At 39.4% G+C, this 22,226-nt stretch overlaps 1 protein-coding gene across 4 annotated transcripts in view; it reads right to left on the reverse strand.

Moving 5' to 3' along the window:
• LARGE1 (LARGE xylosyl- and glucuronyltransferase 1) overlaps positions 1 to 22,226 on the reverse strand; it is a 279,159-nt gene that overhangs the window by 62,270 nt on the left and 194,663 nt on the right. For all 4 annotated transcript variants that reach the window (XM_041481415.1, XM_041481417.1, XM_041481414.1 and 1 more), the window contains one exon: positions 6,910 to 7,014. In XM_041481415.1, coding sequence (XP_041337349.1) covers positions 6,910 to 7,014 — 105 coding nt within the window. The remainder of the gene's footprint in view (positions 1 to 6,909; positions 7,015 to 22,226) is intronic.

The raw sequence follows: 22,226 nt of genomic DNA on the forward strand, positions 1-22,226 counted from the left end.
GTCCTAGGCAATGTAACACGTGACACCACATTGCGGGCTGTGGCCTAATTCCCTGGGGATGGGCAGTTACACAGGATCCTTGACTGGACAAGTGGGTAAGAGAAAGCTCCTAAAATTCTACAAAAAATCCTGAATGGTACTATTCCTGAATGGAGAGTACATGCTGGAGGACAGGTAGTTAGAAAGGGGATTTCCAGGCGAAGTTCTAAGAGACTGGGTGGACAGCAAGTTGAACATGAGCCAGCAGTGTGACCTTGGGGCAATATTCCACGTGTTGGGCTATATTAGCCCTCAGGTCATGGTAAGTGATTACCACTCTTGGCTCAGCACTTGTAAGACCACACCTGAAGCACTGTTTTGGATTCCTAGGTCAAATAAATACCCTGACATGCTGAAGTAAATCCATCAGAGAACAACCCAAATGGTCATGGGCCTGGCATTCTTAAGGAGAAGCTGGGAGAACTGGCCTTGTTCAGCCTGGAGAAGACTGAGGGATCTCCTGTTGGTTTTTAAAACTACTTAATGGAGCAACACTTTTCCAACAGATGCACAGAGACAGAATGAGAGGTAACAGTCACATACTGCAGCAAAGGAAAATCTAATTACATATTATGAATTTTTACTTTTATTTTTCACTGAATAGAAAAATAGTGGCTGAATACAGGAGCAGGCTGCTCTGAGAGGTATCCCTGAAGACACTTGAAACTCAGCTGGAAGAGGCCCTGAGCAACCTGAGCTGACTTTCAGAGGACAAAAAGACCTTGGGAGATCTTTTCTGACCTAAATTGCCTATAATTCAACAGTCCTACTTGGGGAAAACTTCTCTTTTCACTGTCTGTGACTTTCGTGAGAACAACTGTGTAGAGATGATCTGCATATAGAGTGTACTGCAGTGCTCCTGTGCTCCCCTGAGCTCACTTCGACAAAGATTGGTGCAGAGAGGAAGGCAGAGGAGCTACAGCACGAACAATTAAAGCCAGGACATAGCTGAACATAAAGACAAGACAATGTGGAAAGGCAAGAAATGAGCTGCTTCTTCTGAGATTTGTGTCCACTCAGCTTTGCAGATTCTTCTCTTTCAAAGACTCTTGGTATTTTTTTAAAGGGGAAAGGTTTGTCCTGAACTTAGTTTGCCCTAACATGAAATGCTAGGTTGCCCTAGCACCTAAGAGAGTGATCTGACTATGACCAAATCCAACTGGTTTTGTTGGCACTCTCTTAGTGGGAATGACTTTGACACGGGGTAGAAAGACATCTTAGTCACTCTGCTACTTTCTGTGACAGGCAGAAAGCTTCCTATTAACAGTCCAAAGAAGGAGTTCAACTGCGATGCCTCTTTTCTTTGTTTCGGGACTGTGGCTAAAACTGCTGTCTCTACAAAAAGGAACTGTCTTTCCACAATCACTTTTATTAGCACAATGAGAAACTGGAAAGTGAACTTGCACTTCAGAAGAAAACGTACTGGTTTTACAATCACTATGCATTTGTCTGGGCTTCTCCCATCATATAATAGAAGGTTTTGTTCTCAGTGTAGACACATTGATGCCTTTACTAAGCTTTTATGTGCAAGTCTTTCATCCAAATTTAACCTGCTAATGATTGTCCCTCTGCAATAAAGAGGGCACTTCAGACTGCTGGACAACATAATTACTGATCAAGGTATGTATGTTCACATAAAGAACTGCCTTGATCAAGCTAAAAATAAAACACTTCAAGATGATTTTTTAAATCGTTACATTGGAATACTACATCTAAATGCCTGATTTATGTCCATTACATGGAGAACTTTACAGTATGGGCTCAGGTCAGACCAATAAAACTCCCAAAACGAGGACAATCTAATCTTTTAAAAGAATAGAAAAAAGAAATTTTATTTACTCCAATACAACTAGAATCTGGTATAGACTGTCTAGACGCCATCTTTTTTTTAATCACAGGTTTCCTACAAGAGAAATGTTTTCAGTGTTTCAAAGCAAGTCTGGTGGTGTTTTTTAAAAACAGTTTTTGTGGGGGCTGAGAGAGTCAATTGCTAAGGAGTAGAGGAGGTATCTGAGAGAATGCCATGAACATCAGACTAACTCAGCCACAGTAATGTCTTTACTACATGGATAGGCCTCTCAAACTAGAGACATCATTTTCAAAATCAAATACATATTGACCCTCATTTCAGAAATGTCAAACATGATGTAAATAAGTTCTCAGTACATCACATGCTTTAGAAAGTACATGAGAAAGACCTGAAATGAAGCTATACTTTGAGGATAGTCACCTCTAAGATAGCTTATTTTTAAGTGTAAGCTACAGATTATAGACAACAAAGATAGGGATGTGGTCATCAAAAAGCAGAATTATCACTTTAGCTTCCCACCTTTGACACAGACTGATATTTCCTGTTGAGACTAAAAGCAACCACAGGCTGGCATTCCTAAACTGCTACTTGGACAATGTGCACAGTATTTGTACTTCAAAGGCACCTCTACATGTATAAAGCTCATGTGTATCACCATGCTTTGCAATGAGAATGGTATATACTGAGTAAACTCACAGTGTCTTAATGGAAGAATAATCTAATCCAAAAAACTGGCACAGTGTGAATCTAAGTAGATTAAGAAAATGCTGCTTTTTGACTTGTCATCAGTGTTGTACATTGTCTTTTTATCAATTAAAATGCATTTTTCATCTGTTTGCAATGGCTCCTGTACTTTGATCCAACCCTAATGACAGCACTTCCATTACCAAACATGACAAATGTTTGAACTAATGGGAGACAGGATTATTGCAATGGCTTTAGAGGGGGCATGGCTAAGCTTGGTCAAGCCACAATGGTGGGTTTAAAAGGTCTCTAAACCATGACTTTTCTGATTTCTTCATTCACTGAGACAATTTGACAACATCCTCTTCTCTCAAGCAGCCAACATACATGAGTACAATTACCGCAATGTCATGAGCAGAAGCCTGTGGAGCTCGGCTGAAAGCTGTTACCAGGTTTCTTGAGCAGGACCACAGGCAGTGCCATGACTACCAGCAGCCCACTCTGCACTGCTTCACCAGTCATTTGTTTTCTGCACTGAAGATGCACAGCATCATCATGAAGGAGCACAAGATGTGATCCAGGCTTATTTCATATAAACAGTCTGTTCTGTGCTTGTCTTTCATCACTCAAATTTGTTAAATATTATGCAAAAAATGACGTAACACATGCTTTCAATTTCCAATTCCACTTCCACAGGTCTTTTTTTTTTCAGGGAAACAACAAAGGAGAGAGATTTATTCTAGCACTCTTCCAGTCATTGCAAACACAGGAGTAATAAGGCACAGTACACACATAGCCTAGTAATCGCTAGGTGCTAGCCATTCCCTTCTGTTCCCAATCCACGAATCTGGTAATGTCACATTTCCCAGTGTGGGAGGATGAATTCTCTGCTCAAGCTGTTGAGACACCTCCTTATAGTTTCCAGTGGCTATACTGAGGCAGTGCATTTCAGATGAACCTCAAATCCTCAGTATGGGCTTCTGTATTCTAGGAGTCTGAAATCCCCAGGGCCAAAGTTTTTTAAAATTACCCCCAGGAACCAAATTATAGATTTATCCCAAAGCTCCATTTGGCAGGCAGGGGTCCAATCTCAGCTGATGGAAGTTGGCTCTGCTGCACTAAAGCCAGAGAAGCCAGGGGTGATTCACATCCCTGAAGAAGTGGTGAGAAGCCTTAACAGTCACCAGATGCTGCTTTTAAAAGCTATTCTCCACCATGATGGAAAGTATAAGGCAGACTAAAAGTACTAAAAAAAAAACCCAAAAAGTACTAAAACCTTTTAGGTTTAGAATTTCTTTTCTAAGATACTTTTCTGAGGACTAAGATGATTGTTACTCCTGAAATGAATGTCAAACTATACAGTGCAACTCTGAAGCTGTCAGTTTAACATCTGTAAAAAGAAAAATCATAGTGTAGCAATACTTTCAAAAGCACAGTTTAGTCAGTGTAGTTAATATAGTTAGAGAGCAAGAAATTGTGCTTGAATTAGTGTATGAGCAATCTGGAAGAGTTAACTCAGTGCAGATAATCAACATGGAGTGGATGTTACATAAAAAGGGCATTTTATTAAGCAGCTTACTGAGTGTTTACCAGTAAAGTACAGGAAGAAATTTGGAAACCTTTGTGGTACAGAAAGAATTGTGTCTAAAATGCTTGAGGAGAGAATGTAATCACAAATAAAGAATGGTTCTAACTTAACACCTTAAACACTAATCAAATCATCTGACTTTGGGTTTGGTCTGGTTTTTCAACAATTATATTATCATGGACTAAAGTATGACTTGGATTATCTGCCTGTGCAAATGAGGAAGAATGAAAAACAACCAAATAACATCTTTCCTTGAAAATCTGTATTGGCTGTCAGGAGATCTGTCCTGGGCATACAAGGAAGAGAGGAGTGCAAATGCTTACTGGGTTTAAAGAGCCAGCGAAGAAGGAACAAACAGATCTCCGCCTTTAATACATCTGCCTTCTGGGACCCTCCCAACCTATATGTTGTCCAGAGAGGCTCAGGCATAGAAAGATAAAGAGTGAAAGAGAAATTATCTTCAGAAACTGTGAGGAGCAGTAGAACACTTTTGACTTTGAGAGGTGCTCCAAAATCAAATCTGCCAGAGTTAGGTCTGGCTGAAGAGGATCACATAAAAATCTCTTTTCTTAGGATTGTATCCTAGGTCTGTAGTAAATACTCTCCCAAGAGCAAGAGCAAAGTCTGTCTGAGAGCCTCCCCCTGATCCAGCTCTGTTTAGCTCATTAAAGTTTCAGGGGTTTGGAGGCCCTTTCGCAGTTCCTAAGTATGGCTCTAGGCACCTGAATTTCCATGCCTTCCCCCTCCTGGACCGCTGCCTTTCATGAGTGTTTTGCTTAGAGATACTGCCTCTCTTTTTGGTGTCCCCCTGCTTTAATTTTCTGAGTCCTCCTTGGCCACACCATTGCGTTCAGTGTCAATTATTTTTATTTACTGAACACATCAAACAAGACTCAGTTTCATCTTCCCTGAGAAATGTATAACTTCAGTCTCTGCTAGATTACTGAGGCAAACAACTAATTCAATCCAGGAATTTATATTAAAGGTTGCTGATTCTGTCAATAACCTTGTCTCCTACTTCTCAGTTTCTTTCACTGTTTCACTCAGTGACCTCTTGTTCCACATCCTTGAAAAAACAACATTCCACTTCTTATGATCACTTGTCAATCTTCCATACATTATCTACCTTCTGGTTTCTTTCTAAAAAAAGAGCTTTTATAACTACAAGGTAAGTTGTGTGAAAAAAGAAATTGTGAGGAAAATAAAATCTTGTGCAGGATTATGGGATTTTGCATGGCTTGATAGGTATGCATTAATACAAGAATAAACACATGCAGTGTATGTGAAGGACAGCAGATATTTGATTATTTTTGCTTTCAGTGTAAGGTTTATGTGATATACTGACATTTGGTATTCCTATTTGGAATACCAAATACTCTTCCGAATTCCCATTTGGAAGAGTAAGTTAACACGACGTAAGTTAAAGCCTCACAGAATTTTTTTTAACGTTAGCATTTTAGATATAAATATATGTATTTTATACTACCCACCATACATTACTGCATTATTCTGATCTTATGTGGTTGTGCCAGATTTCTCTCTGCCAGCATTAAAATGGCAGAAAGGAAAAAGCAAAACTACAGCAGAAAGAAGGTAGCTATAGAAGGTGGTCATCTCTCAGCAGAACAAAAGATACTGCTTGGTGGTGTAACAGCGAACTGAATCGACACCAACAAGTTGAATTGTGTATAACATAAGCTTTCAGATTTCAGGAAAAATCCATGAAACTTATCTCTGTCTCATGCTTTGCGGGGGCTGGGGAACAGGGGTGGGCAGACCTAGCCTTTCTATTTGCAATTCTGGCAAAGAAGAGATAGGAAACAAACCTATTCTGCCAAGATCTTGTTTCCACACCAATCTGTGTTCTGTTAGGCTATTCTTTTGAACGTTTCCAGAGAACAGAGATGCTCTGCAGACACTAAAATATGAATTCACAAAAATTAGCGGGATTTCCACAAATATACATAGGAATATAGAAATAAGATGACCCAACCATACAACTTGTTCAGTCCTTTTTCTAGTTAGTCTGTTTAATTTAATCCAATATATTTCTGTGAAGCAAAATCACTTTTATGGTGAGTAATTTCCTGATAGTGCAGAGATATTTAAATGGACTCATCTGTTCCAAATGGAGGCTTCACCATCTGTTCTGCCCTTTTATTACAAAGAGAGAGAGAGAACCTAACTCACTGCATCAGCATTTAAAGGCCTGCATTAAATGATTTAGGTGTATATGTGTGTTCTTCATGTACCTGGTATGTTTTCTCACATACCAAACACAAATCAGTGAGAAGACCTGTCTCTTGTAACCTAATACATTCTCTGATCTAGTGCCTTTATATCTTTCTCATGGCAGCAGAAACTGATGGCCAGTAGCTTGCATTTTATTAGGACAATTATGACCCTGTTGGTGTCCTGCAGGGGTTATTATCTTTATTGGGCTAACATTTTGTGATACCATTTACTTCTCTACAGAAAATTATCAACTCCTATCCCTCTTACTGGGCCTATATATGAGTCATCGTGGACAGAAATCTTGTAGGAGATGTGCTGAGGACCTGTCAGATTGCTGAAAAGCTCTGTTCCTCCCCAAAGGATGTCACACAATCTTTTCTAACAACATTTAGAGAAAACTGGAAATTCCAAAATGCATTGCATCATTTTTCCTTTTTAGAAAGAAAAATTTAGCTGCAGCTTAGGAAGGGAGGTGCAAATTATCACATCTCATATTCTCTATACCAGGAGACTGACTGCAGGTATTAATTCAAAGCAAACCCTCAGGTCCTACCTGTGTTGTAGCCCCTCCCAAGCGCTGGCCAGGGCCGATGGTTCTTCCAGAGATTGCCCAAATACCAATCACTCTGGTTCTCCACCAAGCCAAGAACTTGCTGCCCTGGAAAATGAGCAAATTGCAAGAACATAAGATATAAGACAGTCAATAAATGGAAAACACAAAGGAAATCTGGAGAGGGACAACCAGTGGAAGAAGGCAGAAGATGGGGCACTGCCTTCCTTCCATGCCTTCAGAATAAACCAGTTTATGTAAACGACAAGCAGGCCTGGCACAGCAAATTCAGCACGGCTCATTTCTTCCCTTCTTCCCTGGCTAGCCTGAGTAATTAAACACTGTGGGATCCTTTGTCATGCTGACAGAAATATGTCATCCAGACAAATCTGAATGCTGCTTGATTTTGGAACACAATGATGGCAAATCCTCCTAGTGAGAATTAAGTGTTGGTAAAATGATCATCTAATACGAAGACCTGTTCATACTCTGATGGAGATAACATAATTGAAGAACAAAGCTCAATGTCACAAAGAGTGACTGAGAAAAAAGAGTGACACATATTATCCCTTTTGCTTCAAAAAATACTGGATTTGCAAAGTTTACCTACATAAGAAAGTTGCACTGTTTTAATTTAAGAGAGTAATTTAGAAGTCATTTAGGTGAGCCTGTGTAGAATGCTACATAGAAATTATGACTTCAGTTTTATTTCAGTTTATCTTGCATTGATTAGCAGCTGGCTTCAGCTAGAGTAAAATGTATTTTAAACTAAATGCGTCTAGAAGGTTTGCACTGCTCAAAAATCAACGAAGAAATGAATGTTTGTATAGATAAGGACTTAATTAGATATCCTAAAATGTGTCTATAAAATGTAAATAAGAGAAGTGATTGAAAGGATGCTGTGGTAACGGAGGATGGAGGGAAGGGGAGAACTGCATTTGGATCCAGTCAGAGAAAGGAAAAGGAATGGTGCTTTGAAAGAGGGACATGCTCAGTGAGGGCATTGAGACTAGTACTGGAAATTATTTTGCAGCCTTTTGAGAAAGCAATTAAGGATCATGCTTTGAAGGCCCATTTTCAAATCCCAGCTATGCTCATAAAATTGTGTGTATGGTCACAGCAGTGCACTGCAAGCCTGAGATGATCATTGTATGTTGCTTACATAGAACCACAGCTATTTCAGTATGGTCCAACACAAGGTTGGGCTGAGAACAAGACATAAAGGCAGATATGATTAACTCCATTTCATAATTGGCTTGAAAGGTGCTTGCAATACTCTCCTGTGGTATCTGTAATTCAGTGGAATGTCAGTAACCCCAGTGTGTCTTGAATGCTGTTTCAAAGAGTGTGAGCAGCAGTGATTGGCCAAGGTATATTAAAAAAAAAAACTAAGCCAGAGCACTATGAAAGCATTCAAGCAGTGAATGGAAATCAATCTAAAAATAACTCTGAGAGATTACAATTTTTCAGATTAGATCCCATAAATAATTTTTTAAGAAGGTGGAAAATCTGGGAGAGAGCAAAGGGATCATATCAAAGACCCACTGGTGCTACTGAAAACTGGTAATACTAACAGAGTGCAATGCACAAGCAAACAAAGGAAATTACAAGCCAGAAGCTAACATATCCTAAGCAACTCTGTTCATACAGATAAATGACAGCATCTCTCAACCTATGAGACACCTGGAACACACTGGAGAGCACATCAGACATCACAAGACATTTACTGTGAGGAAATATGAAAGGGAGCTCAACTGGCTGAATGGAGCCTAAGGCAAAAAGAGGCTGAAGGACACTATTTAAACCAACACTTGTTGACTCCAAGCTGGAAGTCTGCCTGTTTATAGCCACTCCCTTACAGATGAAGTAGAATAAATCAAGATAAGAAACATCGGCTAATAAGGGATGAGGAGAAATAAAAAAACCAAACCAACAGAAAATGCAGATGCAGCTGGGCTGGAATGGGTTGGCACAGTTGCTAGGAAGAGACTGACCCTGCCCATAATCTACTAGCACATTTCACAACTCAGCAGTCCACAGATCCTTCTCAGGGTAGTACAGCTACCATCAAAAGAAATGTCAGAAGTCCATTTGCAAGAAGCAGATACCTTCTTTACCATGGAGCATCAATCTGCTTTCATTATTTTAGCCTCATGGATTTCCCAAAATACTATAGACTTCAGCCTTTAAAACAACGGATAGGGAAAAAATGAACAAACCTTAATGCTTGTCAATGTTTTTAATTTCTCATGTACAAGTCCAAAATCTCAGTTCTAATAACTTACCCCTGAAATACTTATTTCTCAATTATTATTTCTCATGCCAAGATAAACAAAAAAAGGTTCAGGAAATTATGTTGGCATGTATTTACTGTAGCTGCATAATTTCTTTCTGTATTTTCACTTTATTTTTAATGACACAAGAAAAAACATCTCACTTTCACCAGTATTCATTGAGATTTCATATGGGACACAGACAAAGGCAGAAATGAACATCATGTAAGCTTTAAGGCTCAGATACATGGATCAGATAATGTGACTTACTGTGTAAGAACTGAGCTGGAATAACTGCCTGTACATGCCCTTTTAGCTTGTCACAAACACACAGTAAAATGTATGAGCTAACACGCTCTGGTTTGTTCTTGCAATGGCCTGGGAATGTGCACTCATTCATACACTGTCCTAGGGTAGAGCATTATGCAACTTGTCAGGTGTTGTAACTCTTACTGGTGCCTAAAAGCCTATTAGGCAGATGTGATAGCTTGTCTCCCAAGCCACCTTGGAGAAAATTATGGAGATATGCTTTCCATCTTCTCTAGTTATATTTCTATTTTCTCTAGCTGGAATAGTGTTGCTGTCTCTGCCAAAGAATATATTTTATTTCGCTTTACATTGTCTCTGTGATCTTAAGGCAGAAGTAATCCAGAAAACCAGACCTCAGCTGCATAGCAAATATTAATGTTTCCAAAAAGGTTTTCATTCTGAATCAATACAGAAAAAAGAAAATCAGAAATATTTTCCGGAAGACATTCCCCAAATATTTTGATCTGAAGATATCAAAATAACATCTAAGAATGTACAACCACCCTCATGTTAAGTAATATAAAACAATGTGACACATAATCAAAATGCATATGTACCCTATAGACCACATTATTCCATGTATCTCAAAGTTCAAACAAAAAAACATCTGAAGTTGTGTCTTTCCAACTAAAACCAACTAAAAATTCACTCAAAAGCTTTCACTCAGTGCTTTAATGAATTTTCGTTTTTTATAGAGTCATTGTGATAACATCCGTCCTGTACCAGCTATTTCATTTAGTTATGTACTTTTTCAAGTGCATCACAAAGTTACAGACATGAGCCACTGGCTGAAGGGATGCAGGGTGTCAAGCAGGCACATTGAACAGCTCTCTGACCACGACCAGCCTGTCCCTCTGCCACCCTTTGTACCTCCCCTGCAAGGTGCTCACATTTCTGCAGGAAATATCACCAGGTTCACTTCACCTCTGATCATATCTCAGTCTGAATTCAGGTTTTCTGGGCAGGATGGACTAGAGTTCCCTCCCAGCACGGCGTTTTGGAAAAGGCAAACATCAAAGAGTTATGTGAACTATTCTGCCAGCAGATGAGAACACAGTGTCTGCCGTAATGGATTTGAACCTTTCAGTATTCTGAGCTGCCAGTTTCTTCTTCCTAAGAGTTATTATAATAAAACACCACAACTAACAGCAAAAGCTCTATCATCTTCTGTTCTGGTTCTGCAGTTATGATTAAGTGCACTCCTCTCACTCTCTGTTACTCCAGGCACAAGTTAGGTTATGAAAATTAAGCTGTCTTTCTTACTTCTTCATACATCACCACTAACAGCCAGACAAGAGAAAACAAGGCTATGATTCTGGCATGACCACTGTGAAAAATTTCTGGGCAGGCAGAATTACAGATGGATTGCTGGGAATGGGGCTATGTGCTGCCTGGCTGTGGGTTGAGACTTCTCCAGAAAGCAGCTGCAGCTACAGCATTTTGCACAGAACAGCTGTCTGACAGCTCCTGCACGATGAGAAGCTTGGCTGTTGCTGGGAAGAGGTTTCCATGGAAAAACAGACACTTCTGAACTTGACAACTCAGTGCCTTCAATTCTGCTTTTGCTTCACAGATTTTTGGTGGCTAATGGAGGGGAAAGCATTATGCCGTAACTCAGACACTGAAGGGGACTCCAGACCTTAACTCAGCTCCCAGCTGTGACACTGATTTCTTGGCTGACACTGAACAGCCTCTTGCTCAATTCTCCCTGAAAAAAACTTTACCCCTCTTCCATTTTGCCTGTCTCATTTGTTACAAATGTAAGTCCTCAGAGTTAGTAAGTGTGTGCTACTTGCTACTGAAAGGGTAAGAGCAGCGGCATGTGGCAGGCTGAAGCTCCATCCAACATGGAGTTGTCTCCAGCAGCAGGGAGGAGCAACTGTGCAACACAGAGCACAACAGTGCAGCTGTATGGTGGCTCTTCTTAATAGGGGTCCTCTGAATACGGTGACTCATGGCACATGACACATCTGAAGGAGTATCAGCTATTTTTTATGTTGGGTTGGGTATCTATCTCCTGCTTTTTCTTGGTGCCAGTCTTGGTGCCTGTGAACAATATTTTCCTATTCTGCCCTATTTTTTCCCCAGTTTTAGAGGATTTTATCTTGTCTACAGCTTAATACACAGGACCTTAACCTCAGCTCTTGCCTTGATGTGTTTTTCTATAAAAAACAATAAAAATAGTAGTAAAAAATTACAGTTATTACAGGTACTTTCAACATCTTCTTTAGTGGAAGCTTTTTTTTTTTTCTTTTAAACCTATAGTGGTTTTTACATGATTCCACTGCAATTAAAGTAAGAGCACTGAACCCACTGCTAACACTTTGTGTGAATTGCACTCTCAGGACATCAGACTGTTTCCAGAAAGTGGAAAATAAGAAGGCATATTAAAGGGGAAGGAAGGGCTGGGGTGTCACCTGATTGCCCATGGCCAAAGAGTGAGCTGGTATCACAGAAAAGATCTGTTTCAGCTCAGTTCTCCTTGTTGTTGGATTTGCAAGGTTTAGTTGTGTTTGGTAGAAGCCTTCGAAGTTAAAATCAAGTGCAAAGTAGTTTTCAGCCTCTAAAAACATAATAAGTAAGAAATTTCTACACTGTGGAGACTATTAAAGTAGAACAGAGCAGAACTCTGTCTTGCTACTTCTAACTACTCTAACAGCCATGGTTTAGATAATTAGGAATTTAATATAGACACGAATGCTGGAGCTACAGCCAAATACTGCCAAAGCTGTGCATGTCTTCAGTGTAAGCTGAAAGAGAGGAGAAGGACTCAACAAAAATTTAAGATTCAAGCTTGGCAGGATTCAGAACTGCAGCATTCTGCTTCCAAAATGAGACATAGAAATAGAGAATAAAAAACTGACAGAAGGGAAGAGAAGAAAACATATATATTCTGAATGCTGGAAATATTCTAAATTGGTCAGTACCAAGCCTGATGAACACTGTCAGGACTAGTTGAATCTATACTGGTGTAATAAAGCAGAGTTATTTTCTGCATGATTCAGAGTTAAAATCTTTGATTAATGCCCTTTGCCTCTTTCCTGCTTCTGATTTATTTTTCTTTAGCCTTTAAACATCTGCACAACACAGCCTTCCTTTCTGAAATGGGTGAGGCCACATCCTCAGCCGGTATAAATCAGCATGATTTCAATGAAATTAGTGTACTTAAGCTGACTAATACCAGCTGAATATGTTGCACTTCATATTAAGTCTTTCCTGAGTGACTGACCCTTTCTTGATGGCCTTCCTGCCCATGACCATATATTGGTTCATACAAAATAAGTGGCTTCCACAATATTTCACTTTTCCTGCCACATGTCTCATCTACCTCTTCAGATCACTGTCAAGCTCAAGTTCTTCATCCTCACTATCACTGCCTTTTGCAATTCTTGCACTGTCTATATAAATGCATGTTTTTTCCTTGCTCCCAGGCTCATTCCACTCTTCTACTGCCATGTCTTCTCCCATTCCTAAAAGAGACTCTGTCTTCTCATGCAACAAATGTCCTGATTTACCTGAATAAATCTGAAAATTTATTTCAAGCACAAAAACCCTTAGGACTTCCCTCTATAATTTTTTTAGAAATGTTACCAAGAATCCAATGTCCAATACACACACAAAACTTTGTGGATGCGCTATAACACAAGTGTGCCAGACCCTAAAAATAGTCTGACACTGTCTCATACACTTGTATGGTACAGGATACACTGTGTTCAGCAGAACTGAATACTTTAACCTCTACTGTGCATTTATTTCACAGGTGTGCAAACATGTGGCAGATACGGGCATTTTATTTGTATGCTCACATTCACATGCACATACATATATACATGCATAAATATGTACAGATAAGTGTGTGCAAATATATAGTTTCTGCTGTGAAGAACTTCTTTATTACATATGGAAATATGAAGTTTCAGGGAAAATTGCCTCCTACAAAAGTTAAACTTTTTTTGATTGATAACTCATTTGCATTAAGCACGTTGCTGTTCCCCAGCAATCATTTCTCCTTCTTAGTGGACTAAATACTCAAGGAGAGAAACTGCACAGTTATAAGGCACAGGTTGGATGAGAAGCAGGCCAAGGAGAAGCTCACTGAAGGTACAGCAGGACTGGCTCAGAAGAGTAGAGGATGGCTCCACAGAGCATCATGTACATAGTACACTGGTGCCAGGAGAAGAAGAGAGGATACAGGCAGTGAATACCCAATAAGAATGGATGGCAGACAAATAAGGCAGAGGTAGATACAATAAACCAAGGGCAGAGAAAGTCAAGATGAGCCAGGTTGACTCAATGGAAGAGAAAAGAGCAAGTGAAAGGAATAAAAGCAAACTCTGGCAAGGCTGAAACAAAGACGTAAAGCAGTGTTATCAGCTGACTTCTGGGATGTACTCAGAGATGGTGATGTGACAAGCACAAAAGAAGTTAAAGCAACTCAGACTGGAGAAGAAAAATAACTTGGCAGCAGTCTGTACAGAGAGAAACATGACAAACATTCTGTATGTGGTAGGAGGGAGGATTCAAAAGACATACATAAAAGGTGATCAAGAGGATGAAGTATATAGAACTGGATTGAGAAAAGTTGGGGTGAAGACCTAGATCTGATTCATCTTCATAAGGAAAGATGAAAGAATGAAATCAATCAAGAGAAGAAAATATATGGGGTTTCTGCTCATCTTCTAGTGTCCTCCAAGGAGCTGGTTAGAAAAATTAAGAGGACAGTGAGAAGTCCAGCAAACCCCAGCAAAGCTAGTAAATATATCATTAATGTTCACAGCACTTTCATCTGCAGAATTTCAGTGAAATGGATTCTCAGCAGCTGAGTACAAGAGGGTAAGTGTAGAAAAAAAACCCTTTCATTTTGCAACAAAACTTCTTTAGGTTTTCTGTGGTCCCTTCCAACCTGGACCCATTCTGTGACATGCCCAACGCATTGTCATAAAATGTGCTCTGGCATGGAGTCTGGAGAAGAATGCAATGCTTGTGCAATTGTGAGCTTGAGCAGAAAAGAGGCCCATACCAGCTACATGGGCTGATGAGCCAGTCCTTCCTCACCTCAGTTTTGATGTCACTGTTTATACTACAAATTGTCCCAGCAGTAAAACTGACATCTAATTAACAACAGACATCTATTAAGCAATAGGAGACTTAACATGAACCTTTTCCTGCTGGTAAATACTCTTTTCTAACCAGGCTGCAGGAAGTCAGCAAGATGTATCCACTGCTCTGACTACACACCTTAGTTTTTTTGTTCACACCAGTGACTTTTCCCTTATCATGGTCTCCTTTTAAATTTTTCATTTATTCAATATAAAACACCACATTCTTGTAAAACTGAAAACTTCTTTCTCTGAAAGCAGCAAAACATGTTTGTGAACAAAGTCAATTCAAATCCACCCCTTCCAATATTCAGTATTGATTTGAGAGAAAGGGTCCAGAATTTCAGGAATACACAAGGTATTAAAACCACTGCTTGAATTTGGGCTATGAAGGAATAAGCAATCACTGAACCAAAAATGCTTTCTTTTTTTTTTTTTTTTGCTGCCAAAGATAATGCAATAAAACTGTGAAGAGCAGGAGAGTAACTATCCATGCACTATGACTCTGCCTGTCTTAAGTGCATCAATTTTACAGAGGATAAGGTCCTGATAGGCACATTTTTGTTGGCACAAAGCCCATCAGTGAAACATGTCTCAGACACAGGGAGCCGAGCAGCAGGACGCAGTGTGTGATCAATAAGGCTCTGATGTGATGCTTTCAGTAGCAGCACTTCATTAGGGAGAACTACAGCAGGAGAAACTGAGGCTCATGGTGATGGAGTGACACTTCCAAGGTCACTGGGGAGGTGAGTGGTCATCTACGAACAGGTGTCCTTGTGAGACCCAGAGCACCAATTTTAGACACCGAGAGACTGTCCCTAATGAGAGCCTAGTGCCTAAAGTGTCACTGCCAGTAATCACTCCGAAATCCACCCTCAGCTCACCTTCGAGCAGCTGTCAGCTCATTGCGTCCACTGATGGCTGAGTTTTTCCTTGCCACGTCTCTGAATGCTATGTGCTGCCCTGACATAGATTTACTTTGGGTACATCCCTTGGGATTCCAGGCATGTGTTATCACTTTCCTCTTGACGTTCAGGCAGCTGCATTTTTCAGTAGTGATGTTAGCTGAATGATCTTAACTCATATTTGCACCAGGTAACAGAGGTTTGAAGTTGTCTGTCCCTCATTTTCACCACATCACTGCATCACTACTCTTCATCAGATTTCAGTGATTGTTGTCTGAGGTTGTTGGAATAGTAAACTTTGCTAGCAAGGAATTAGAGAAAGAGAGTAAGAGCTTTCTAATATTCCAAAGACTGCTTAAGGAAACTGTGCACAGCTTCCTACTTCATATCCTTTTGGGCAGTTATCATGCAATAACAGCAAGATATTAGCCCCCCCTTTCTTTTTATTTAAAAGGATCAAATCTTTTAAATCAATTAACACACCAAGAATATTTTTAAGTGAGAAATCAGTGTACATATCACAAGTACTTTCCCCGAGAATCGAGAAAATTCAAAATGCAGAAGCAGAGGGAGAACCCCCTCTGTTCAAGATGAACAAAATGAAAAGGGTTGGTTTTCTAGTGACAATTTAAAAAACTCAAAACAAATCAGAAAAAAAAAAAAAGAAAATGGATATAGTCATCCACTTCATGTGAAAAAGGTTGCCAAGTTGTAGTATGCGGTGTTGAAATCCAACTATGTTGACATTATTTTTCCCCTCTGTTGGGTTCAGTTCTGTTAAAAAAATAAACATGGTTTGCATTTCCCTTTGGCTATGTGGCTTTACCACGCTCTGCAAATTCTTCCAGATGAAAATTAAGGAGTTGTCTCTTCAGTAGACACAGACTGCAATAAGATGATGCTACCTGCCTAGCGCTTCTTGCCAATGATATTAAGGGCACTTACTACACTGACAATTGGTTTGTGTAAACAGCTCACTTTATCCTTTTAATTACTGGCTTCAAGACAGGTTAGAGCTCACAAACACTACTGCTAAGAATTATTTATGTATCAGGAGTACGAGACAGTAAGGTGACACAGCAAATATTTGTTCACACCTAATGATTAAGCATAATTAAACCTGTATCAGGAAATAGGACAGAGCTCTGATACCAAACAACAACTTGCTGTTTTGCGTCTTGAGTCTACAGAGTAAGAGATGCTTCTGCCAGATGCTAGAAAACAGTGGCTGTATCAGACATCTCATGCTTTAGTGATGAGCTCAAGAGTCTTGGGATCTGTTCCTTGTTCTTATGTTGACTGGCTGTGCAGTCAGAGACAGGTCATGTCTCCAGTAAGCTGCAGCCTCCCTAAATAGGATTCTGTACTCAGGCAGTGGAGAAGAAGAAAAGAGCAACTTGGAAAACAGAAGTGTTCTTAAGTTATTTTCTCAGCAAGAGATAGACCACTGCAAATATCTAATAAACGTGCAGACAATTGGCCTTAAATTTGAAAACAACCATCCTTTCTCTACGCTCTTCTCTGTCCTTCAGCCTGTACTCTGGAGACATCTGGATTTAAAGATAAAGTGGTTGAGATGTTCTCTTGCTGAAAATATGTTTACTTGTGAACCCAACTTGTGAAACCATAAATTTGATTTGCTCAGTTTTCAGCACGTCCAATACTACAGAGTCATGACAGGTGCAGAGGTAAAATTATGTAGCCATCTTGAGCTCACGTTGAGCTCAGTACCTTCAGCTCCAAGAATAAATTGTGCAGGATGCATTGTGGATTGCTAGTAAGCATTAGCTAGTTTACTTTCTTAGTTTATGGCTGTTTACTATACATATGACACATTTTGCTAGCATGACTACAAAATGGTTAATATTCCTGATGCAGAATCCAGTAAGGCTTGGAAAAATCAATAAACCCCCCATTCTTCAGTCTTTTGCAGATCACTCTGTGGATAGTACCAGTGGTTTTCAGATGTTTAACACAAGTCTGTCTCAGCACTCATATTTCTTTTTGTCCCTGTTTATTGGCTTAGTAATGAGTGATTCCTGCTGTTCTGAAGAATCTTCGAGCAAAGAGGAAGAAGGCTATCTCAACTAAGTAAAGGGATAAAAATAAGTGTTATGAAAATCAGCTTAAGTTCCCTCTCCCTCTCCTTTGTTTAATTATTTAGTTAGTGCAGGTCTGGTTTTAAATAAGACAAACAGATGAAAAATGTGAGGCCAACACCGCACAGGAAATAAAGAATTTTATCACACAGCCCTGAGTCAGAGAGTCTTTGAATTGTTGCAAAAGAGTTGAAGTCCAAAGGCAAGCAGTTGAGAGAAGAGCAGAAGGCACCAGTTTCATTAAGTAGATCTGTTGGTGATAACAGGAAGAAGGGCAAGACTTGCTGTCCACTGAAACACAAGGCCCATAATGTATTCTGCACATCGTATCGTTCAAGCTTCTAATATTTCATTCATTGATTTTATTGTCAAATGAAAAGGCACTTGCTCCAAATGGCATTTAGTGAGACAGATGGGGAGAGACCCAGAGTCCATTGCTGGGAGCTTGCTCACTGCATAACATTGACATTGTATGATAAAAAGCAAAAAGAGGGCAGAAGTCTACCGGTCCTAATGTTCAGAAAGGTCTTTCTGGTTCTCCTCCTAGAAGCTGAAGGGCTCTGGTCAGACTGCCCCACATGTCATCTGCATCTATGAAAAAGCATCACTCCAACTTCTCACACAGGCCCTCCCTCCCTGCTCTCCTTCCCCTACATTAGTATGGAAAACATCACACTAGCACTCCACAAACCCCACAAACTCATCCCCTGTAATGAGGTCAACTTGTGTGGACCTTCTAAAAGGTTATGCGCAGGAGAGGCAAGATGTAAAATGGATTTAGGCTGAAAATAGCTAGCACTTGCTGAGCTTCAGCAAAACAACAGCATCTGTAGGCAGGCACAGCAGCAGAACTTAAAATGCCCGAGTGGTTAAAAATAAGCTGCCTACCAGCAGCTTGGAAAAACTTTTGTGAACTTCTTTATTAATTATGTATAGGAACTCCACCTAGATTTAAATTTAAACAACAGCATCCCTTTTTAAATCCCAGCCTGATTTTACTGCTTTTTCTAAAGTGACTTTTATAGCAAGGTTTAGCACTCAAGCATTCATTCAAAAATACTAAAGAATCAAAATTATCATCTCAATATTGAAAAACCCTCATATTTCCACGGTAAAATGAGAGAGATGGATGAAAGAATGAAGAATTCTGAGGACATCAAGAAGGAGGAAGCCAAGTATGCAATTGCAGCAGGAAAGCATGCAAAGGGCAGGGAGCTCTGGTATCTGCTAATCCCCTTAATCCCTACTAATGCATGAAGTGTAAGCAATGTCTGCTTTATGAAGTGGTAAAATGCTGTTATGAATTTCGAATCTATCTTGCATCTCAATAAATTTTGTAATCAAAAGGGTAAAAACAGCAAGTCAAATAGCAAGAAATTTCTGTTTACTTATTTTCCTCTTCACCTGTTTAAGGATGAGATGGAAAACAAAATTAAAACTGAAATCTCTAAAATGGACCTAGCTAACTCACTCCCTCATAAGCACAAATGTCAGACAGCACAAGGTACCTGCTCTTAAAAAAGGGAATAAATGTATGAGATAGGGATGAGTAAACTATTCACAGCTTATCTGTATCATAAGGCTCTTCTGTGCTCAATGAGAAATAAATTACAAAACAAAGGGCTTCCTTTCAGTCTTTCTCAGGTAGGAAAAAAAGAAGTCCCTCACTCATCAGATAATGACATGTCAGACCAGACCCTTTATTGATTCATAGTTCCATGTAGTGGAAACTGATATAATCTTTTGTCAGTCATGCTGCACAGCCATTAAGCACCATAATAAATACAAATTACAGTAGAAACATATTTAATATTTTAGCAAATTACAAATGGAATGCCTTTCAAGAACTAAAAACCAGAAGTTTATATACGCATTTGCAGATTAGAAAGGCAGTAAGTCAAAAAAACAATGATAGAGTGGTATAGAAAACAATTTTGGCTGCATATGAGGAAGATCAGTAAGATCTTCCTCATATGCAGTTAAATGTAGTGATGAAATCTTTATTTCCATTGGACTTAACACTGTGAGAATTAATTCAGACCTCAGTCACATAAATGCTGCAGAAACAAGCACACTAATTTGTGAAATTACCCCCACGGCAGGAGTTACTACCCACCCAGTTCATCTCGGTGTCCAGCTATCTGGGTTAGCTGCAGCCCTCTCCACTGTTCCTCTGCAATGGCTGTATGGAGATTGAGAGGGACAGTAAGTCCCCATAAAGCCTGTTCATTTAGTTCATGGAAAAATACTGAAGAGATGATAGCAATAATTTCTTAAATCAATCCAAACAAAATTGTCAGGACATCAGTTTATGGCTCCAAAAGCATCCAGCAAATGGAACGTTTACAGATAATCTCTTCTAATCTCTAAAAAAGGTAAATCCTTTGGGAGCACTGAGGGCAGATTTGTTGCAAGGCTCCCTTCAGTATTTCACTTCAGTTTCCACCTCTGCCCTTTTAGAAGGCAGAACTGATCTTCCTTCTCCATGATTCTTTCCTGGAGGTGCACAAACATCATAGTCACTCATAAAATCCAAATGTGTAGTCCCAGACAGACCTGCTTAGGATGTACTCTTCACAACCAAAAGATAATGTAGGTGGCTCTAAATAAGTCATGCAGTATCATCTGTGCATGGGTTCTTTTTTTCAAGTGTATCCTAATTAACTAGTATTGTAATCCATCCACTTTCAATCACTTCCTATTACAGTGCGATAAGTGACTCCCCGGGTCATTTCTTAACTCCACACTTCATTAGCACTACTTTTAGCTTGGACCTACACTTGCTTCCCATCATGCCCTAAGCGTTTTCAGAAACAAACTTCTTCTTGACAAGACTGTTTTCTGTCTAATTTTTAAGATTTTCTCTCTGTGTTCAATGCTGTAAGATACAGATGGCCAACTGTGCTTTGCAAATTGAAATAAGAAATGTAAGGATCATTTTCAGTGGTACTTATTTACTCAAAGTAACAAAAAAGAGCAGAACACAAGACCCCCTCTATAACATGTGAAATGCTAGTTTCTGTCCTTCTAGGGTAAGACATGACCTTCTGATTGAATTTAAAGCTCTTATTCTTTCACTTAGCCCATTAATTGCATGAGGAAACAAACTCCAAGGCATAGATCAGATTCTAGGACAACCTTCCATTTTTTATTACCACATGAAGATCAACTCAGCTTCTGTCTTTCCATGAAAGGAAAATAAACAATTTTCCATTTAAGCTTACAAGACCAATGTTGCAAGGAAGTGAATTGTGTGAGTACGTCTGCACTAAAAGAAAGAAATATTTACGTGAGTGAACTTAACTTTATGTTTATGACTTAAGACACAAAAGGCATTAAAAAGAGATCATTATCAGTTTTGGAAGTGGAGAAAAGACTTATATATCATTATCAGATTCTGACCAGCTCTAGAAACTGAAAAGTACTTATGTTATTTCATTTCATGACAGATGGGGAGGTTCACCCCTCAGAAAGACTGAATGAGGGCTGACTCAAGAACAATCATAAATTATTAACTAATTTGAAGGATGCTTTCCCTCCTCTTTTCCTCCAAGTCCTCTAAGCTAATTTTGTAGCAAACGCAAGGACAGATCTGAGAGAGTAATTATCGAGCAGGTACGACAGGATTAAGTAAACGCTCTATGACAAGACAATACTGAACTTCTCTCACTGAACCACTACACAAATTATCTGTGGCCAGGATTAAAGTATTTAATTAAATCATCTTTGTGTAGATGAAACATGAAAATCATTTTCTAAATTGCTGCAAGAGAGAAAAACACTTCCCTTCGTTTGCTTCTTACAGTCTATTGAGTCTGTAGTTCAAAACCAAAAATGATCAAAACAGCAGTGACTCACTGGCAAGAGCATTAGGATAAATCGAACTACCTTGAAAGTTATCTCCTTGCATACTTTTCTCCTCCAGCCAAGATGGCTGCAACATCAGGCAAATGCATGACTGGAAAAAGGACAGCTTCCAGACCAGAAAGGTAGTGTCCCTCCATGATATGAGAGGTTTACACACAGGAATTCTTCTTAAAGTAAAGCTGACAGTCACTTCAATGAGCTCTTACTCAACATTAGCATTCTGCTAGAGGACTCTGAGGAAGAAAAGGGATTGTCATGTTCTTGTTTAACAGAAACAATGGAAATTAAGGAAACCTTGCTTCTTAAGAAAAGACTAAGTGTGTGTAGAACAAAGGATTTTTTGACCCCTGAAACCAGCAAGAGGAAAACTCACCACATTTAAGACTTTGCTCTTCCTGAGATTTATTTTCTGCAGTACCAGAGAACCGACATTGCAGGGTTGCTCAGTTAAGGCCATTAGGTCCAAAATATTCTCTGTCTCTCATTGCCCCCATCAGCAACTATGAGACACAGCAAACCTAGGAAAGGAGAGCTGAGAGACAGGTGCCTAGTGTTTTTGTGGACTGCACTGAAGAACACCTGAAGTCGTGGTTGAGCTTGGAGAGAAATTTTAATGTTTTCTTGAAAATGTTTTTTAAAGTCACATTTAGAAAACTGTTTTGAGTAATGAACATCTGAACTTGGTTTGACCTAAATTGGCTGCAGAATTGAATGGAATAATCTACTGGTGGATAAAATGCAAGGATTTGGACTTAATTCTCTAGCCAC

The sequence above is a fragment of the Pyrgilauda ruficollis genome, unplaced genomic scaffold (genome assembly GCF_017590135.1).
Source record: "Pyrgilauda ruficollis isolate IOZ18807 unplaced genomic scaffold, ASM1759013v1 scaffold56, whole genome shotgun sequence".
In the NCBI taxonomy this organism is placed as follows: Eukaryota; Metazoa; Chordata; class Aves; order Passeriformes; family Passeridae; genus Pyrgilauda; species Pyrgilauda ruficollis.